The sequence below is a fragment of the Barbus barbus genome (assembly GCF_936440315.1).
Source record: "Barbus barbus genome assembly, chromosome: 38".
NCBI classification, from domain to species: domain Eukaryota; kingdom Metazoa; phylum Chordata; class Actinopteri; order Cypriniformes; family Cyprinidae; genus Barbus; species Barbus barbus.
Window position 1 is genome coordinate 10,646,315 of NC_136716.1, and position 16,890 is coordinate 10,663,204.

The 16,890-nt window shown below is 37.7% G+C and overlaps 1 protein-coding gene across 3 annotated transcripts; it reads left to right on the forward strand.

Annotated features, from left to right (window-relative positions):
* The first annotated feature begins 7,188 nt into the window (after positions 1-7,188).
* Positions 7,189-15,929, forward strand: LOC306857938 (pantothenate kinase 1-like). Of its 3 annotated transcripts, XM_079398226.1 has the most exons (8): positions 7,189-7,690; positions 9,381-9,733; positions 9,953-10,206; positions 10,998-11,174; positions 11,269-11,392; positions 11,822-11,947; positions 12,948-13,046; positions 14,909-15,929. In XM_079398226.1, the coding sequence occupies exons 1-7, from the start codon at positions 7,441-7,443 to the stop codon at positions 13,005-13,007; spliced, it is 1,344 nt and encodes a 447-aa protein (XP_079254352.1). In that variant the 5' UTR covers positions 7,189-7,440; the 3' UTR covers positions 13,008-13,046; positions 14,909-15,929. The 3 variants fall into 3 exon arrangements, with proteins under 3 accessions (XP_079254352.1, XP_079254351.1, XP_079254353.1); XM_079398225.1 differs by having other exon boundaries at positions 12,948-15,929; XM_079398227.1 differs by lacking the exon at positions 7,189-7,690 and adding an exon at positions 8,374-8,512 and having other exon boundaries at positions 12,948-15,928.
* Positions 15,930-16,890: the final 961 nt, after the last annotated feature.

Below are 16,890 nucleotides of genomic sequence, written 5' to 3' on the forward strand. Positions count from 1 at the left end.
AGTCCCTGATGACCCATCTCATCATGCATCTCTCTCAGAACAGTTTTTTTTTTGTGGCATTCAAATTCGCAGAGGTCAGGACATAGGTCAATGGATTATTGTCACTGAAAACTGTAAAGGTCGGTGCATAGTACAGGTAGTCTCTGAATTTTTCAGTGATGGCCCATTTCAGAGCTAAGAATTCCAGCCTCCCGCTGTGCAGATGGTAATTTTTCTCCACTGTCGTCAAAGTCTGAGAACCATAGGCAGTTACTCTCAGCTTGCCATTCTGCTGCTGGTATAAAACAGCTCCCAACCCTTGGCTGGACGCATCTGTATGAAGGATGAACGGTTGAGAGAAGTCCGGGAATCCCAGGATCGGAGGCTGAATCAAGCAGTTAATCAACTTTTCTAGTATCTCCTGATGTTTTTCCGTCCACTCAATTGATTTACTTGATGGCACCACATGATTTCGTTTGTTGTTTCTTACTTTGTGTTTCCCCTTCCTCTGTGGCCCAGCACCTTCAGTGTCACTTTTTAGCAGATCATAGAGGGGACTGGCAATTCGGGAAAAGTCTTTAATGTATTGCCGATAATAGCTGAGCAGGCCCAGAATCTTGCGTAGCTCCCCCACTGTGCTTGGTGTCTGTTCCTTCAGTGCCGTTACAGCAACGGTGTCTAAGGGATCAATAAGACTGCCTTCAGCTGACACAATTCTCCCCAGATATCGCACATCCTTCTTAAAGAGCTCACATTTTCTTGATTTTAACTTAACTCCATGGGACCGTAACCTCTGCAGTACTTTCTTCACCGCTTCCACTTGTTCATCGAAGGACTCAGTGAAGACCAGAATGTCGTCTAAGTACGGAATGCAAATTTTGTCTCTTATCCCTTCCAGGCTCATTCAGGTGCATTCATAAGGCCGAAAGGAATACGAATCCATTCGTATAGGCCCCACGGTGTTGTGAATGCCGTCAGGTACCTGCTCTCTGGGGACATGAAACCTTGGTGGTACGCCTTTCCTTGGTCTAGCAGCGAAAACCACGCATTGCCTCCCAGCCCATCTAGGATATCCTGCACCCTGGGTATTGGCTGGCGATCAGGGATTGTTTTGCTGTTCAGGTCCCGGTAATCAATACATAGCCTGAGGCTACCATCCTTTTTACGGACGCAGACAATTAGGGATGAGTAAGGGGAATGAGACTTGGCCACCCACCCTTGAGCAATCAGGTCATGTAAGTAGTCCTTCATCTCTTGATATAACGGTTTAGGGATATGTATGTGCGGGCAACAGGGGTGTTATTATTTAATAAGATACTCAGTTGCAAACTTGGAACACAGCCAATATCGTCATCTGACTTCGAAAAGGCATGACATTCTTCACGTAACATCCGCTTTACTTGTTGCTGTTTGTGCAGAGTTAAATGGCTCACATCCACTGGAGGATCCCATCGATCTGTATTGCCATCTCCCTCAGTTGTTCTTGGTAGAACATGAGTAACAGATGCTGTGGCTTCACACTGTGCATTTGATATTTGTAAGACAGACTTAACTGGCTGCAGAGTTCCTAGCTCTGTTCTACCACTGAGCGTGATGTCGTGATCCGTTCCATTCTGCACAGTGATAGTAATTATGGGGCGGGCCCCCTTTTCCAGAATGAGGAGGGTATCAAAGAATTCAAGGCCACCTGGGTACATTGGGTTAAAGTGTGGCTCAAACAGTAGCACCGTATCTTGTTTCACGTGAGGCACTTTTACCAGACACTGAATTTGCATAACGGCGTGCTTCCGTATGTTCACAGACTCCTTCCTGGTTCTTACTACGTACTCGCTGAGCCCCTCCATAGTCACCAAACTGATGAAGGTATGTACACTTTTCTTCTTTATGCTAGGGAAAGCACTTCTGACAGTTCTGTACAAACAAGCATTAGTCACATCAAGAGATCCACTTGTTTCACTTCGTCTCATTATTTGTTCTATCACGTTATGCCCAATGATAGGTCTGGGCAATTATTGGTCCTTCAAAACAAGCACAGGAATGTTTAAATCTTTCTCATTACTTTCAGGGGATGCCAGCTTGAAAGTCAACTCCACCCATCCACTGTATGGCATGTTCGCTCCATTTGCTGCCACCAGACGCAAGCTGTTTGGCGCTTCGGTCGCCTCCAAATTATTTCTCAGTGTCACCACAGGTGCATATTTGGCTTTCCACTCCTCACCTATAATGCATACTTGGGAGCCTTTGTCCCATAATGCTTCAGTCTTTTTTTTCTGTCGATAACAGGAAACAAGTCACTGTTTTTCCACTAAGGACGTGATGGCAGAATGCTGGTTAACCTGACAAGGGGCAGTTAAAACACTATCCAGCGACTGGGACTCAAACTGCCTCTGATGGCCCATGATACATTTCTTATTTTTCTGGGACTTCTCTGCCGCTCGGGTCACACCCTGTCCCTTGGGGGTAAACCCGCTCCTGTTTAACGGAGCTCCAAGCTGAGGCCTGGCACATTTACTGAGAATTTTTTTGAGAAATGCTTGCTGCTTCCACAGTCGTAACAATGGGTTCAAGGTTCTTATGCTTTGCGCTGCTGGCAATGGAAACATTGTCTGGCTCGTGAGGGACGGGGCTGGCGGAACTGATGGGGGTGCTGTGGTGGCACCATATACTGCTGGGGATAATACTGCGGTGCTGCAAAACTTGACGGCTGAGTTGCATAATTGACGGACATGGGGTGCTGCTGAGGAGAAGGATACACATACGGCTGTCCATGGTGGCTTTATAATATTGAATAATGCTGATGTGAATGGAGAGAATGTTCTGGTGGAACAGTGGACAACTGAACTGGGTTTGCAGGTAGAGGAGTTATTTTCTGTTCCCTCACCTGTTGTTGGCTTTGTGAGAACTGGTGTGGAGACATGTATGGACTTCCCTGCCGTTGGTATGTAGCTGTATCGGGTTTCCAGGTTTGATGCTCTTGGGCTTGGGTCCATCCTGATGTCTGTTGGGACACTGCTGCTGCTGGTTCTTTGTCATACACTGCAAAACACTGCTGAGGGACAGATAAGAGCTGTTGGATTGACTCTTTGATCTGTATAATATCATCACTCAGGCTTTTCAGTTGTGACATTAAATCGAACTTCGACTGTTTGGACTGACGTTTTTGTTCAGGGGCGGGCTCAGGTAACTGTACAGCATGAACAGTACCATTTTTTTCATATTTTCGCTTATTTTGTCTTTCAGATTCATTAAAACAAGCTACATTGAGTTTCTCCAGCAACACTTCGTCTGGAACAGTGGGATCTGAAAGGTATGGCTGAAGGTCACTTTGGATGCGGTCGTTTTGCAGTCCAGTCGAAATGGCATGCAAGAACATATTCTGAACTGGGGCGGGATCATATTTCAACCCTGAGTCATCCTCCTGAGAAGCAAACAGAATTTTCTGTCTCAGATCAAGGGCTCGAATTAGAAAGCTTTGTGGCATTTCTCTAGTGTGTCTTCTGTGGTGAGCTGCTTATACAATTCAGTCGCATTTTTCTCCTGATAATGAGAACGAAGTATCCGCCTTAGCATTGGGAGTGTCAGCCCTGCCTTCCCCTCAAGATAGCTCCGCAGCTGAAGCCCTGGTATGATAGCCCTGATGACAGAATCTACTATTTCCTGTTCTGCATACCCCTTTTTGAGTCCACCTTCTATCTGCCGTGCCAGACTGGAGAATGAGAGCCGATCCTTCTGCCCTAGACCATTAATTTTGAAGTCTTTCTGCCATGTTGAGGCAACTTGTCTCTGAAATGTGGGTGAAGAATAAACTGGGTTCTGGTCTGCATATGTCTGTCTGTCTGCTGTATTTTGTAATGCGGTGGGGCTAATATACATGGTAGAAAACAATTCAGCTGTACTCTCTCCACTTTCTTGTATTGTTCTCTGGGCTGTGTTAACGTCTCCAAGTTTAATTTCCTCCCTCTCTGTATCTTTTTCAGGAGCATTAATTGTGATTCCCGTGAGCTGGCTCAGTTTGTCATTAATTGTTAACAGTTCAGCCATACCGCCATCTTCTAACTCCTGTAGCTCAGCTCTCAGTAAATAGTTAAGGAGGCTCAATAGGAATAAACGTGTCACATTTGTCTCATCTTCTCGTGTTAGGTGAAGAAAAACACTGAGTTTTGGTAGTTTTTCCCGTGATAGTGTGCATAATTTCTCACCAATTTCCTCCTGAAGATGTTTAAGCTCCTCCATTTCTGCTGCTATGTAGACAGGCCGTTGAGAGTGGTGTTTCACTTACTGACTTGACTTGACTGAATCTCCAGCGCACGCACTGCTCAATCAGAACTTTCCCGCCATTCGTCCTGACTGTCTCACCCTGTTGCTCATCTGGTTCGCTAATGAGGGATGATGTTGCTTGATGGGATCTGCCGGTAAGGGAGTCACTCCACCGAACATCGATCCCAGCGGTGCCTCCAAAATTGTAGCACTCCTGGAAAGAAGTGTAAATTAAGTGTAGAATTAACGACAGAATACTGGTGTGATGGTTTCACGTGTCTGCATTTACTGAGAATGAAATCAATGAGAGCATATGCACACTACAACAACTCAGTACACTACATGGTCAACACATGTATGACTTTTGCATAGTAATAACTGGCTATAACATGGACAACTTGAAACACTTTTCATACTCAGCTTTTACAATTACCAAAATGACACTCAATCTCATATTTCACCAGAAGATTAAAGCTTCGAAGATATGCTGATAAGCACCAAAATTATCAAGATATATATATATATATATATAACATTTTCACTAGTATTTAACCTTAATCACATATATAACCTTTATAACACTTTCGGGCACCAATGCTAATCATGTGCTCCATTGCACTGAACTCACAACACTCTTAATAAAGTATCAAACAACAGTTTTCAACACATACAACTCACTTATATTATTTCAAACAGTGTTTATACTCAGACCGACAGTATATTTTTTGTGCATTCTACTTTGTAGCTACATGGAAAGAAGTGTAAAAGAATTAACGACAGAAGAATGCTGGTGTTATGGCTTCACGTGTCTGCTTTTACTGAGTGAAGCACATCACGGGTGCGCACCCCAACCCAACGTACGATGACGTCATGCAAATAATTAATTTACTAATTGCACAAAATATATTTTCCTTCTCATAAACACAAATAACGAATTAAATCCTATTTTACAATATTAGAAAAATAACATTAACCAGTTTTATATTAACTTTGGGAACTTAATCACCATATCACATGTGTGTAGTTAAATTTGATAAGTTTTAGGGCAGAGCCCGGCAACCTTGAAGTACAGATAAGTGTTCTCTGCGTATCTTTGTGGCTAGATGCAGAGAGAGCTCTAGGAGGAAAGCCTGATGTCCAGGGTATCCGATATACGTCTCTGGAAAGACCTATTGCGTCTGACCTCTGATCACTTGTCACCAAAATAATCACTAGAAGATATGCTTTGAGTTTTACGTCCATGTTTGGAGATTTTCTTAGTTTATCTATGTTTCGACCAACCAGAATCTTTGTTACCTATGTATTGACGTAATTTGTGACCTCTGTTAGAGTATAATTATTGGTGTCTAGAACAATTAACTGCAGAATATACGTATATATCGGAAGTAGCAACCCAAGATTTAATTTAGATGACCACGTCCATTCAGTATACATCTGCATCTGCACTGAATACTGAAGTACTAAATACTAAGAAATGTGAATTACTTAAAAAAAAAAAAACATGTTTGTCTGAACAAAGATTTTCACATTAAACAATATTGAGGTCCCAGCATGCATTGCAGCATAAATAACTTGTGTGGTTACTATCATATGATTTTTGTTTCAATGTTTGCTGATAGTTTCTTAACCTTCTGTTGTTTTTTTATCATCATTGTAAGTTATTTATTGTGTTACGATTTAAAGAGCTCATCTTTTTACATTTGTTGATTGTCAAGGCGCAACAGAAAAAAGCATAGTCCTACTTCACAAGTAAAATAGTCTATAAAACTATATAACTCAATTTATTGTTAATTTGAAAAACAACTAATTTGTTGAACAGGAAATCTGTAATGCCTTGAATTTATTAGCTGAATGAGGCATTTTGCATTTAGTTAATGAACAAATTCAAAATGACATAGGCTAAGGTAGTAGGCCTACTTAGAGTTCATTTGAGACAATAGTTGAGAATACCTAAAAGGTAGGGTGAAGCCAGTTGTAATAACACCATTGTTTGCATACTTCTATTGATCATAAACTTGTTTTTCTTTCTTATGTTGGATTTGTGGAGAATAATAAAATATTAAGTAAACTTAGTTCAGTTTGTGAGCCAAGAACGTCGATGATCCATAACTTTCTTTTGTTAGCTCTTGAAAAAATGTCCACCCACGCATTAGAAATAGTCCTCACATTGCTTTAGAAGACAAAGAATCTTGCTCTGAATATGAAATCAATTAAACTGAATAGAAATTTTTCACATATTCATTGGAATGGTGTAGCCTACATTGCCTGCCAGTGTTGTAGCCTATGTTTTTCCTATTACCCACGTAGGCTATTACGTTATATTGTTCCTACAGTTTTATTTAATAACTGGTTTAAGAACACAGACAAAGTGTATTCATTCATTCTTTATGAATAGCAACACTGTTTTTTGTCTTTGGCTATGCCAAAGTCCACGTGAGTGGTACAAGTGAGACAATTTTCAGTTTAAAGTTGCATTTGAACAAGACTTTCTTACCAGGTGGCCTAAATATTACTTAAATAAACGTAGGTAACGCGAAAACTTTATCAGTTTTTAAATAGCTGTAGGAAGCGGTATTTCTATATATATATATATTGATTTATTCATTGATGTGTAATATGTTTTTATTTTTTAAACAAATCATGAGCACTAAAATATTTTCTGAATTTTTACAACTCTTTTGTTTTAGACCATCTACAAATGTTAAATCCTAAAATAAAATGTTAGGGTTAACACTGCATCTTTCTTTCTTTTTTTATTAATTATTTGCTCAGAAATACAAATGTAACAGAACATATGCCAAGGAAAAGAGCCAGGGGTTCAAGGATGGCCAAACAATATATAGAAATTACAAATCAGAAGAGAAAGAGTGGAAGCGGTAGTAGTAGCCTAGGTCCAAGTAGCCTAGTAAGATATTTCTAAGTAGGCGGCTCTAAAACATGACGTTTCAGCAGGAGGGCGTGGAGGTGACGTCGCATATACCGGCTGTTTGACTCGGAAACAGCCACAGCTTGTGAAGAAGAAATGACCGACAGTGACCTCAAATAAGATGTTGAAGACCTGTCTACTGTCTTCATCTCTTTATAACACTTCAGCATTTATGTAGAACTCTGATAAAACAATTGTGAATTTTGAAGGGCCTTCGAAACGTCGAGTCGGTACGCATCTATCTGTCTTCCGAGCGTTTTTATTTGCTGCGTAAAATAATGGAAAATGCTGAAACATCCGATCAAAACGGAACGACGCACTACACAAACGGATTTCACACCCTGCAGTCCGATAACAGGGAGGGTATTTCATCTAACGGAGGTGGTCTGGGTGCTAGTGACAGTAGCGGTGGCCATAATGGTATTGAAAATATCCACCATCTTCATCAGGATGTACACAACAATGGTTCGCCTGCGAAGCGCTGCAGACTCCGGAGACGCGTGGATTCGGGAAAGAAGAACAGACCGCGTAAGTCCAGTTTGCAGTGTTTAATTAATGTATTCAACTAAACAATCACAATTATCACAACATACTGTAAATAGCTATTTTAGAGGTAAGGTTTATTTAAAAAGATCCATAATTCGAGCAGCTAAAGAAACGATTTCAGCGCATTAAACATTGTTTTTATTCATTTTTCTTTATTATTGACATTATTTTAGTCATTCGTTTTTCGTTCGTCATTACGTTATATATAATGGTTTTCACTGTACGTTACAATTTCCTTTTTGGTCAGTGTTTATAGAAAATAATTTTATTTGTATATTTGTACCAAGGACGTGAAAAATGATATTTTTAGTGTCCTTTAGTCCCGGAAGTGAACCATTTTTTATCTTTTTTGTTTTATTTGACTATTGCTCGCAATTAAAAAATAAATAAGAGGCCTATTTAAAAGAGGAAACGCTGGAACTGTGAACGCATTTCAAACTTGCCTGTATTAAGAGGTTTATTTGTTTTGAAAGACCGGGTTATTTAGTGATGTGAAATCAATGTGATGTTCGCTGTGCTGATTTCATTGGCCAGATCAGAATATGAGGGCGTGACCAAAACACGCCAGATATGATGGACATGCGATTTCATCCAATGAGAGGAAAGGCTCACATAAAGGGGTGGGGAATCGAACTGGTAGACTTTATAGTACTTGTGTAATTAACATAAAATGTACTATTTACACCTGCCAAGTGACATGAGGACGTTTATTCTTCTGACAGCAGCATTTGAATGATATATTGCTGTCTTCAATATCCTTTCTGTCTCAACTGCAAAGTATGAAATTAACTGTGAAGAAATCAGGTAAGGTCCTGCGTAATAATATTTAATCAATAAAAGCCGTAAAAACTACATAAAAACTCGGAAATAATTCCGTTTTGTTGTTATTAATTATTCTGCATCTTTTTATCAAGTAGTTGAAGTAACCGCAATCTCCAGAAGCTGATAAAGTATTTATAGTTATTCATTATTGATTTTAAATACTGTTTTTGAATATTTATATAAATCTGTCCTAAATGTATATTCCATTGCTTTACTACAACATTTTGGGTTGTAAACTGCTGTAACTTCACTTTTTGTCCATTAACTGCTGTAAAGCCACTGGGTTCCTGGTGGCTTTGGAGTACTTTGCACTCTGAGACAAGAAGTACACACACCTTTCACCTACATGCACATCTGCCAGCTACATTATCATCACTCCCTTAACTAATCAATGACATAAGAAACTGTTTTCTCACGAACGCTGCAAAGATATTTAACTGATTCACTACTACAGAAAATGCTGAGGTTGTATCAGTAAGATCTAAATGTTTTTTACCTAGAGATTATATCGTACGTTAGACAGACTGTTGAACCTGATGTGTAACTTTTATATTGAAGACAGGATGTTTCTCAGAATCGCCTGGCAATCTCTTTGAAACCGCTGTTACCATGGCAACAAAAGAGCCCAGAAGCAGCAGTGTGAATAGACAAAAATACTCTTCTCTCCCCCTCCACAGCAGTCAAATTCATTCATTATTCATTAAAATACTTATTGCACTAAAATCTTAAAAACGCCAAAAAAGTATTATATTTTAATTATTTAATTATTACATTGTACATTATAATTTTTTCCACACCGATTTCTCTCACATTCATCAGTACCATTCATGAGCTTTTTTTTTTTTTCCAGCTTTTCCATGGTTTGGAATGGATATCGGAGGCACCCTGGTAAAGCTGGTTTACTTTGAGCCCAAGGACATAACTGCTGAAGAAGAACAAGAGGAAGTGGAGAGCCTGAAGAGCATTCGCCGATATCTGACCTCCAACGTGGCCTATGGAAACACAGGTATCCGTGACGTTCACCTGGAGTTGAAGAACCTCACCATGTGTGGCCGGAAAGGCAACCTACACTTCATTCGTTTCCCCACACAAGACATGCACCGCTTCATCCAAATGGGCAGAGACAAGAACTTCTCCAGTCTGCACACCACACTGTGCGCCACGGGTGGGGGTGCATACAAATTTGAGGACGACTTCAGAACAGTATGTGAATGACGACATAATAATGGAATTTATTCTATTTGATTGAATGTAAAAAAATATATATATATGTTGATCCGTAGCAGGCTAGTGTTTTGTTGACATACTGCAACGTCTAGTTATCTTACTGCCAATTATCCTGTTACTGCTATCAGGACAATGAATGGCTGACATTAGCTATGCCTATCACATTTATGGTTGTGTATTTGCTTCTTCCTGCAGGTGGCTGGTTTGGAGCTGCAGAAGCTGGATGAACTGGACTGTCTTATTCAAGGTCTGCTGTATGTTGACTCAGTTGGGTTCAATGGCCATCCCGAGTGTTATTTTTTCCAAAATCCCTCCGACCCTGAAAACTGTGTCAAGAGGCCATTTAGCCTGGAGAACCCCTTCCCTATGTTGCTGGTAAACATTGGCTCGGGGGTTAGCATCCTGGCAGTCTACTCCAAGGATGATTACAAGCGAGTCACAGGCACCAGGTGAATTCCGGCATCATGTTTATTCTTGTAGTTAAGCAAACAGGTTAATTTCAGGTTTATGCCTTTCGTCCTTGCTTGTATACATCAATTACAAGGAAAATAAGATCTGGCTACTACAGTGGCAGATATGCTTCTTACTGACCAGATGACACATTTATCAGATATGTTATCAGAGAACCACAGATATAGCTTAAACCTGGTGATTTATTCACGCAGCAGAGAATCCTGCACATGACATGCAGGGGAGGGGACAAGATATCGTGGCCGTGAATTAAAATTTGTTGCCATGACTTATGAATTAGTTTTTTTAAATTGCATACTAAATTGTTCCCCTTCATAATTAAATGTGGCCTAATTTTTTTAAACTAAATTACAATGAGTGAACTAATTAATACAATGTGGCCACAATTTAACTTAAACTAAGGAAATCATTAATAAAATGTGGCCATGAATTAAGTAATAGAACTAAATTCTTGATTTGAGGCCACATTCTCTATTTCTTCTTTCAGGTCATGTGTGATGTACTTACCAAAGTGCAAATGACAAAAAAACAAAAAAAAACATTCTATTCTAAGTTGCAATTTTATGTTTGAACCACAGATGGCGATAAAGAGCCTAAAGTTCTATAGTACTGTAACTGGAAAGTAAATATTATAAGTTACTTATTTTTAATGTATTTTGTAATGAAAATTGCTAAATATGTTGTAGAAACAAGATCTGTAATCTACCTAAAGTAATGCAACATTTTTTAAATACACCACCATTCATTTGCTTCATTGGTTGTGATTCAGTTTAGGAGGTGGTACGTTTCTAGGCCTGTGTTGTTTGCTGACTGGCTGTGAGACATTTGAGGAAGCCTTAGAGATGGCAGCCAAAGGGGACAGCACAAATGTGGACAAACTAGTGAAGGACATCTATGGAGGTGATTACGAACGCTTCGGTCTCCAGGGTTCCGCCGTTGCATCCAGGTATAGACAGATTTGCTATCATTTTCTATGTAAAAATTATGATGTTTGTAATTAAAGAAGATCTTCAAGTGTTTTTTTTCCTTTAATTTGTTAGTTTTGGTCATATGATGAGCAAGGAGAAACGGGATAGTATAAGTAAAGAGGACCTGGCCAGGGCCACTCTTGTCACCATCACAAACAACACTGGTTCCATCGCCCGCATGTGTGCAGTGAACGAGGTTTGAAAACATTTTCTCTTAATGCAAAAGCTAATCTGTTCTGTTTAAGAACAGGTTTTGCGGTTTCTATTCATATTTCCATTTAGAATAATTGATTTTTGTTGAGAATATATAAGTTAAATTCAGTGGCCATACCCTGTGAAATAAACAATATAAAGGTCAAGTCTGTGGTGCTAAAGATGACCTTGAACTCTGTGTGCTCTGAGCTTCTTTACAGTGTTGTCTTGTGGCATGGAGATCAAGCAGCATTGTACAGGGCTATCACAGCACACTGAACGGCTACAAGATGGATAAATGTTTTTTTCTTTTCCTAAAATACTCTGGTGTAAAAGTCAAAAACAAGTGGAATGTAGATATTTCCTCTCTTCTCTTCTTGAGAATTAAAATAGAGAAATAATACTGTTTATTCAATTTTTAAATTTTCTTCAGAATATCGATAGAGTGGTTTTTGTTGGGAATTTCCTTCGGATCAACACGTTATCAACTAAGCTGCTAGCCTATGCCATGGACTTCTGGTCTAACGGACAACTGAAAGCCCTTTTCTTAGAACATGAAGTAAGTCTTTTTCCGTTTATCACTTGTAATTCCTTGCCAATGCTGGAATCAGTTGCATTTTATTATGTTTGTCCATCTTGTACTTACACCATAACCACCTTTATAATGGTTAATCAATATATCAGCCAAGCAAGTATATGTTAAGTATATTTTAAAGTGATCGGCATCTGCCAATAAACACACCCATATCATTGTTTTAATACACATTTTTCTAAATGGTGGAAATATTAACAAAATTACAATTAGGTGCTTTTAAACAGTCAATAAAATCTCAATTTTATTTTTGTGACTTTCAGTGAACATTCATTCAAGAATATCGATAGTACCAGAAAAGAGTGTGATGCGAGGATGTAAAAATATTAGGGAGAAAGATGAAAATGAGCACCTGTTGCATGATGATTTATTAAAAAACAACAACAACAGATGGATTGGCCTCCTGCTCTAAATGCGAGTTATTTATGGGTCTATAATAAATAAGAAATATAAAAAAACTAATTTGTAAAAGTAAATAAGGTGCAAGTACTGTTTATACTGTGCATCTACTCTTTTAGCTCTCCCTAGTGTCAGTTCCAAAATCTACCCTCTGACCTGTCAAAGGACAATGTTCTGTTGTCAAATGTTGTCAACTTATTTATCAGAAAATATTAAGTAGAAAGTAGTATGTACATAAAGATTTGATGTACATTCAAAGGTTTGGGCTTGGTAAGATTTTTTTTTTTTTTAATGTTTTTAAGGTTTCTTTTGTATTGCATTTATTTGATCAAAAAAACAGAAAACAAAACATTAATATTGTGAAATGTTATTACCGTTTAAAATATAAATACACACACACACACACATACATATGTATGTGTATTAATTTAATAAAATCATTTTCTTTACAAAACATTTTAACAGTATTGCATAATATCAGTCACAGATTGCTCATTAGGCCTCAACAAATACCATCATATCACATTAAATGATATTAATCATTTAAATATAATGAAATGCTCTGCAGGGTTATTTTGGAGCTGTTGGTGCCTTCCTAGAGCTACTGAAGATGACTGAAGACTCCTGAGACACTGAGGAAACCCCAACCTTTAATCCAGAAGCTGCTGTAAGATTTCAAGAGAGCCACATCCCCTAATAAGGAAAAGCCATTTAATAATGTGACGAGTTTCCATTTCCCTTCAAATCATCTACATGCTGGCCCTTCTATGCTCGTGACAGGAGGTGATAAGCTCCAAACCTTAGCCACCTCCACCTCGTGCTAACTGTTCCATGTCACCATTGCCATAATCCCAGCACAGCTTTGCCTCTGCCGTGTATTGATGATTTGATTGGAAGATGATTTAGGACACTAATGCTTGTGTACTCCCTCTACTCCCTGTTTGTGAGCTTTATGAAAACAATTGTAACATATGAAAAGGGTTTGGAGGTGAGTATTTTGTGTATTAGGCCTGCTGTAAAAAACAGCCTTCCCCAATCCCCTCTGAACAAATCATGCTTTGAATCACAAATCAGATTTATATTTACGCATAGATGAGCACTCCATTTATGCAAGACTTTGCTCTCCCGGTTCTAGTCACATATGAGCATTTATAATACCTGTATTACATTAAAAATGCTAAGTTGTATTACTTAACTTAGTCATTTTGGACACTAAAGCACGAGTCCAAATTCATAATTCTGACACTTTTTTTTTACAATAATACATTAAATACCAATTGAATTTCAGTACTTTTAAATTAGATAAAGCTTATATTTGAACACTTTTACAGAATTAGCTCACTGTTGTCAGGTAGACTTGTTTTATCTACATTGGGCCTTGTATGATTAGTGGATTGTTGACATGAGTAGCTGTTTCTAAGATATCTTTAGCTACTTTTAACTGGTCTGTGAAATGAACAGAGAACATATGCACCTGAGCTGACACTGATTGTGTTGGGACCAAATTGTCTATATTGACTGGAAAACAGTATCTTCATCAGAAGGAGAATTCTCATAGTTCACTACATTTGGTACAGTAAGTCCTTTCTTACCCTGATAATGATTTATATTCGGTTTTGCAGTCCCAAATGAGATTTCTCAGATCTGAATGTGTTAACAGTTTACCCTGTGTATATACACTTTAGTGTGTAATGTTTTGTTTTGATTTAATTTGCACAAACCATCTTTTGTCATATGCATGCCATTATGCAGTAATGTATTACATTTAATTTGAGACAGCTAACCAAGACATATATTTAGTCAAACCTCCTCACAAATGCCTTCATCCTTTTAAACATTTTCAGCTTAAACGTCATCTATTACTGAAAATAGTTTGCCTTTTCTTCTCATGTATCAACATGAGAATCTCTAACTATATGCCTAAACAGTTTTTAACTCTCTGTATTAATACTGGACAGCTGGGTCTGACTGTGAACGCCCCAGGTTGTTGTTCAGAACCAGATATATGTTAAACATGTGCTCCTAAAGCTGGAATCAGAAATTCCAAGTCACTATAATCTGTTTAAATATGTAAGATCAGAAACACAAGCACTTCTAAGAGAAAATGGATTGCCTTTCCCTCCCTTTGAGCCACACAGCATGACAGCAATTACATTTGTACCAATTTAATTTTCTCATTTTGCCTCAACACTGTAAATATGAACTAAAAAGTTCATTTAATCCTTTAGTTTTAACAGCACCGAGACATTGTGTTGATCATCATGAATGCAAGCAAGACCAAAACTCCTAAAAGGAGGTAATATGAGGAATATTATCATAATGCAATTTCTTTTAGAGGATTGTGTCTTTTGTGTCAAAAATAATCACCTATTGTGAGTGTACTGAACCTACTACATGCTTAACAACAGACCTGTGCTGACATTAAAGTGTCTTCTAGCTGCTGGTAAGATCTGCAACAGCACATTAAGCACACTGCCTCTACATCTGTTCCTTCCGTCTGTTGATTCATGCTTTACTTCCTCTGCTTAGTCTTTAGAATTGCCTTATGCAGTGGGGTGCCATTTTGTCCCAACATCTCTCTGAGCCACAAAAGTAACTTCCAAATGTTACGGGGTGCCTTTTACTGAAAGAGACGAGGCTTTATCTCTGTATCCTCTGTATTGTTGCTAATGCTAAATCCATATGTCACTGTATACATTAATCCTTAACAGTATATTTGAGATGTTTTCTTTTTCTTCTCTGAGGGAGTATCGCTTTACCTATGCCACAGCAGACTGAATGCATGTGTCGGTACATTGTATTTTAACTGAGCCAATGCAAAGCATGTAAGCGATTTCTGAACAGGTGTGTCATTTCCTTGGACTTGGATGAATCGCTCCATCTAATGTTGTCGAATTGCCTTTCTATCAGATTTTGTTCTTGTAAACCAGCATAACGATCGGATCGTATGCCAGCGCATGTTCATTTCATTGCGCTATATGTTAAATTGTATGAAACCTTTGTCTCCTTTCATAAATGTATTCTGTCTGTCCCAAACTGTACGTTTGTTGCCCAGTTTTCAGGAAGCATGTTCTAAATTACCAACGTTGAAGCGCCATTATAAGCATTTTCTAGAGCTAAATTGTGTCTTTATAAATCATCTCATTTTAGATAATTAGATGTTAATTTTCCTTGCTAATACTCCTCATTAATGACCTCAATCTCCTGGCAAACTTGTCTAATGTATGTGATCTGAGTGAATATGTGTAATTCCATACTGAAAATTCTTTTAACTTGAAGTTTATTCAGTGTTCAGGCAATCATATGAATCTCAAACTGTATCACTACACAAATTTTAAGCGCATTTCTTATGATATAACATTTGATGTTGGTCATAGAGAAATCCTTGATTTACTTATGCCTCCTAGGGAATGAAGAAATCTTTTACTGGCTAAAAAATGTCACTAAGAAGTTTTTATATTGGTTTTGAGTTACCATGTGAAAAGCTAACTTCATTTGTCAATAAACTGTTTTGTAAATATCTAATAAACGTGTTAATTATGGAAATTGTTTTACTGTTGTGGCTACTGTTATCATTTTATTTTTATTTTCATACAAAAATCAACACTTAGACCGGTTTACTGCATATTCACAAACATGACAAGGGAGACGTTGCATGTATCATTACATAATACTATTTTATTTGTTATATATCAATATATATTCATTCAAACTAGTACTTTTTAATTTTTTACTCAATATCCCAGTTTTGACGTGCAACTATTCAACTGTTACTTGAAACAAATTGCAATTTCATGAGGAAAAATATAAAAAATGGTAGACCCTACTGTTTATTCAGGATAAGAAATCTGAAAATTATGCTAGTTGTTTAAATAGTTACAAACCCAAATCTCTATAGAATTCAATGACAAAATGTGCAATTTGTTAAAAATAAAAATTAATACTTGACACGTGAGAACAGCCATGGTTTTTGCAGAAGCAGAAAGGCGACACAAAAACAAACCAATTTTTATTTATTTATTTTAACTTTTGCAATGTCCTTATGGACTGTTTGAATCATGGTTTGGACAGAAATCTCTCAGATTTTATAAAAATATATCCTGTTTGGAAGATTAATGAAAGTCTGGGCTTGAAAAATAAATGATGAAAGAATTTTTCATTTTTGAATTAACACTATTTCAGATTGGTACATATTTCATATTTCACTGACAAACAAAATTCTGTAGGTTTATGTTTACATAATATATGTGTGTGTGCTGTGTATGTATATATAAATACACACATGCATGTATATATTTCCGAAAAATATGTTGTTTATATATTTAATATATAATATAAATTATATTAATATAAATATAGACGTAAATATTTTCAAAATATATACTGTTTTTTACAGTCTATATATACATAATGAATATAGACAGTACACACAAATTATGTAAACAAAAACTTATTTTGGATGCGATTAATCGCGATTAATCATTGGACAGCACTACAAGAAATGCCAAGAA

Coding starts and splice junctions, on each gene's coding strand:
- LOC306857938 (XM_079398225.1), top strand. CDS start 7,441: ATGGAAAATGCTGAAACATCCGATCAAAACGGAACGACGCACTACACA. Junction 7,691..9,380: donor GGGAAAGAAGAACAGACCGC/GTAAGTCCAGTT, acceptor TTTTTTTTCCAG/CTTTTCCATGGTTTGGAATG. Junction 9,734..9,952: donor TTGAGGACGACTTCAGAACA/GTATGTGAATGA, acceptor TTCTTCCTGCAG/GTGGCTGGTTTGGAGCTGCA.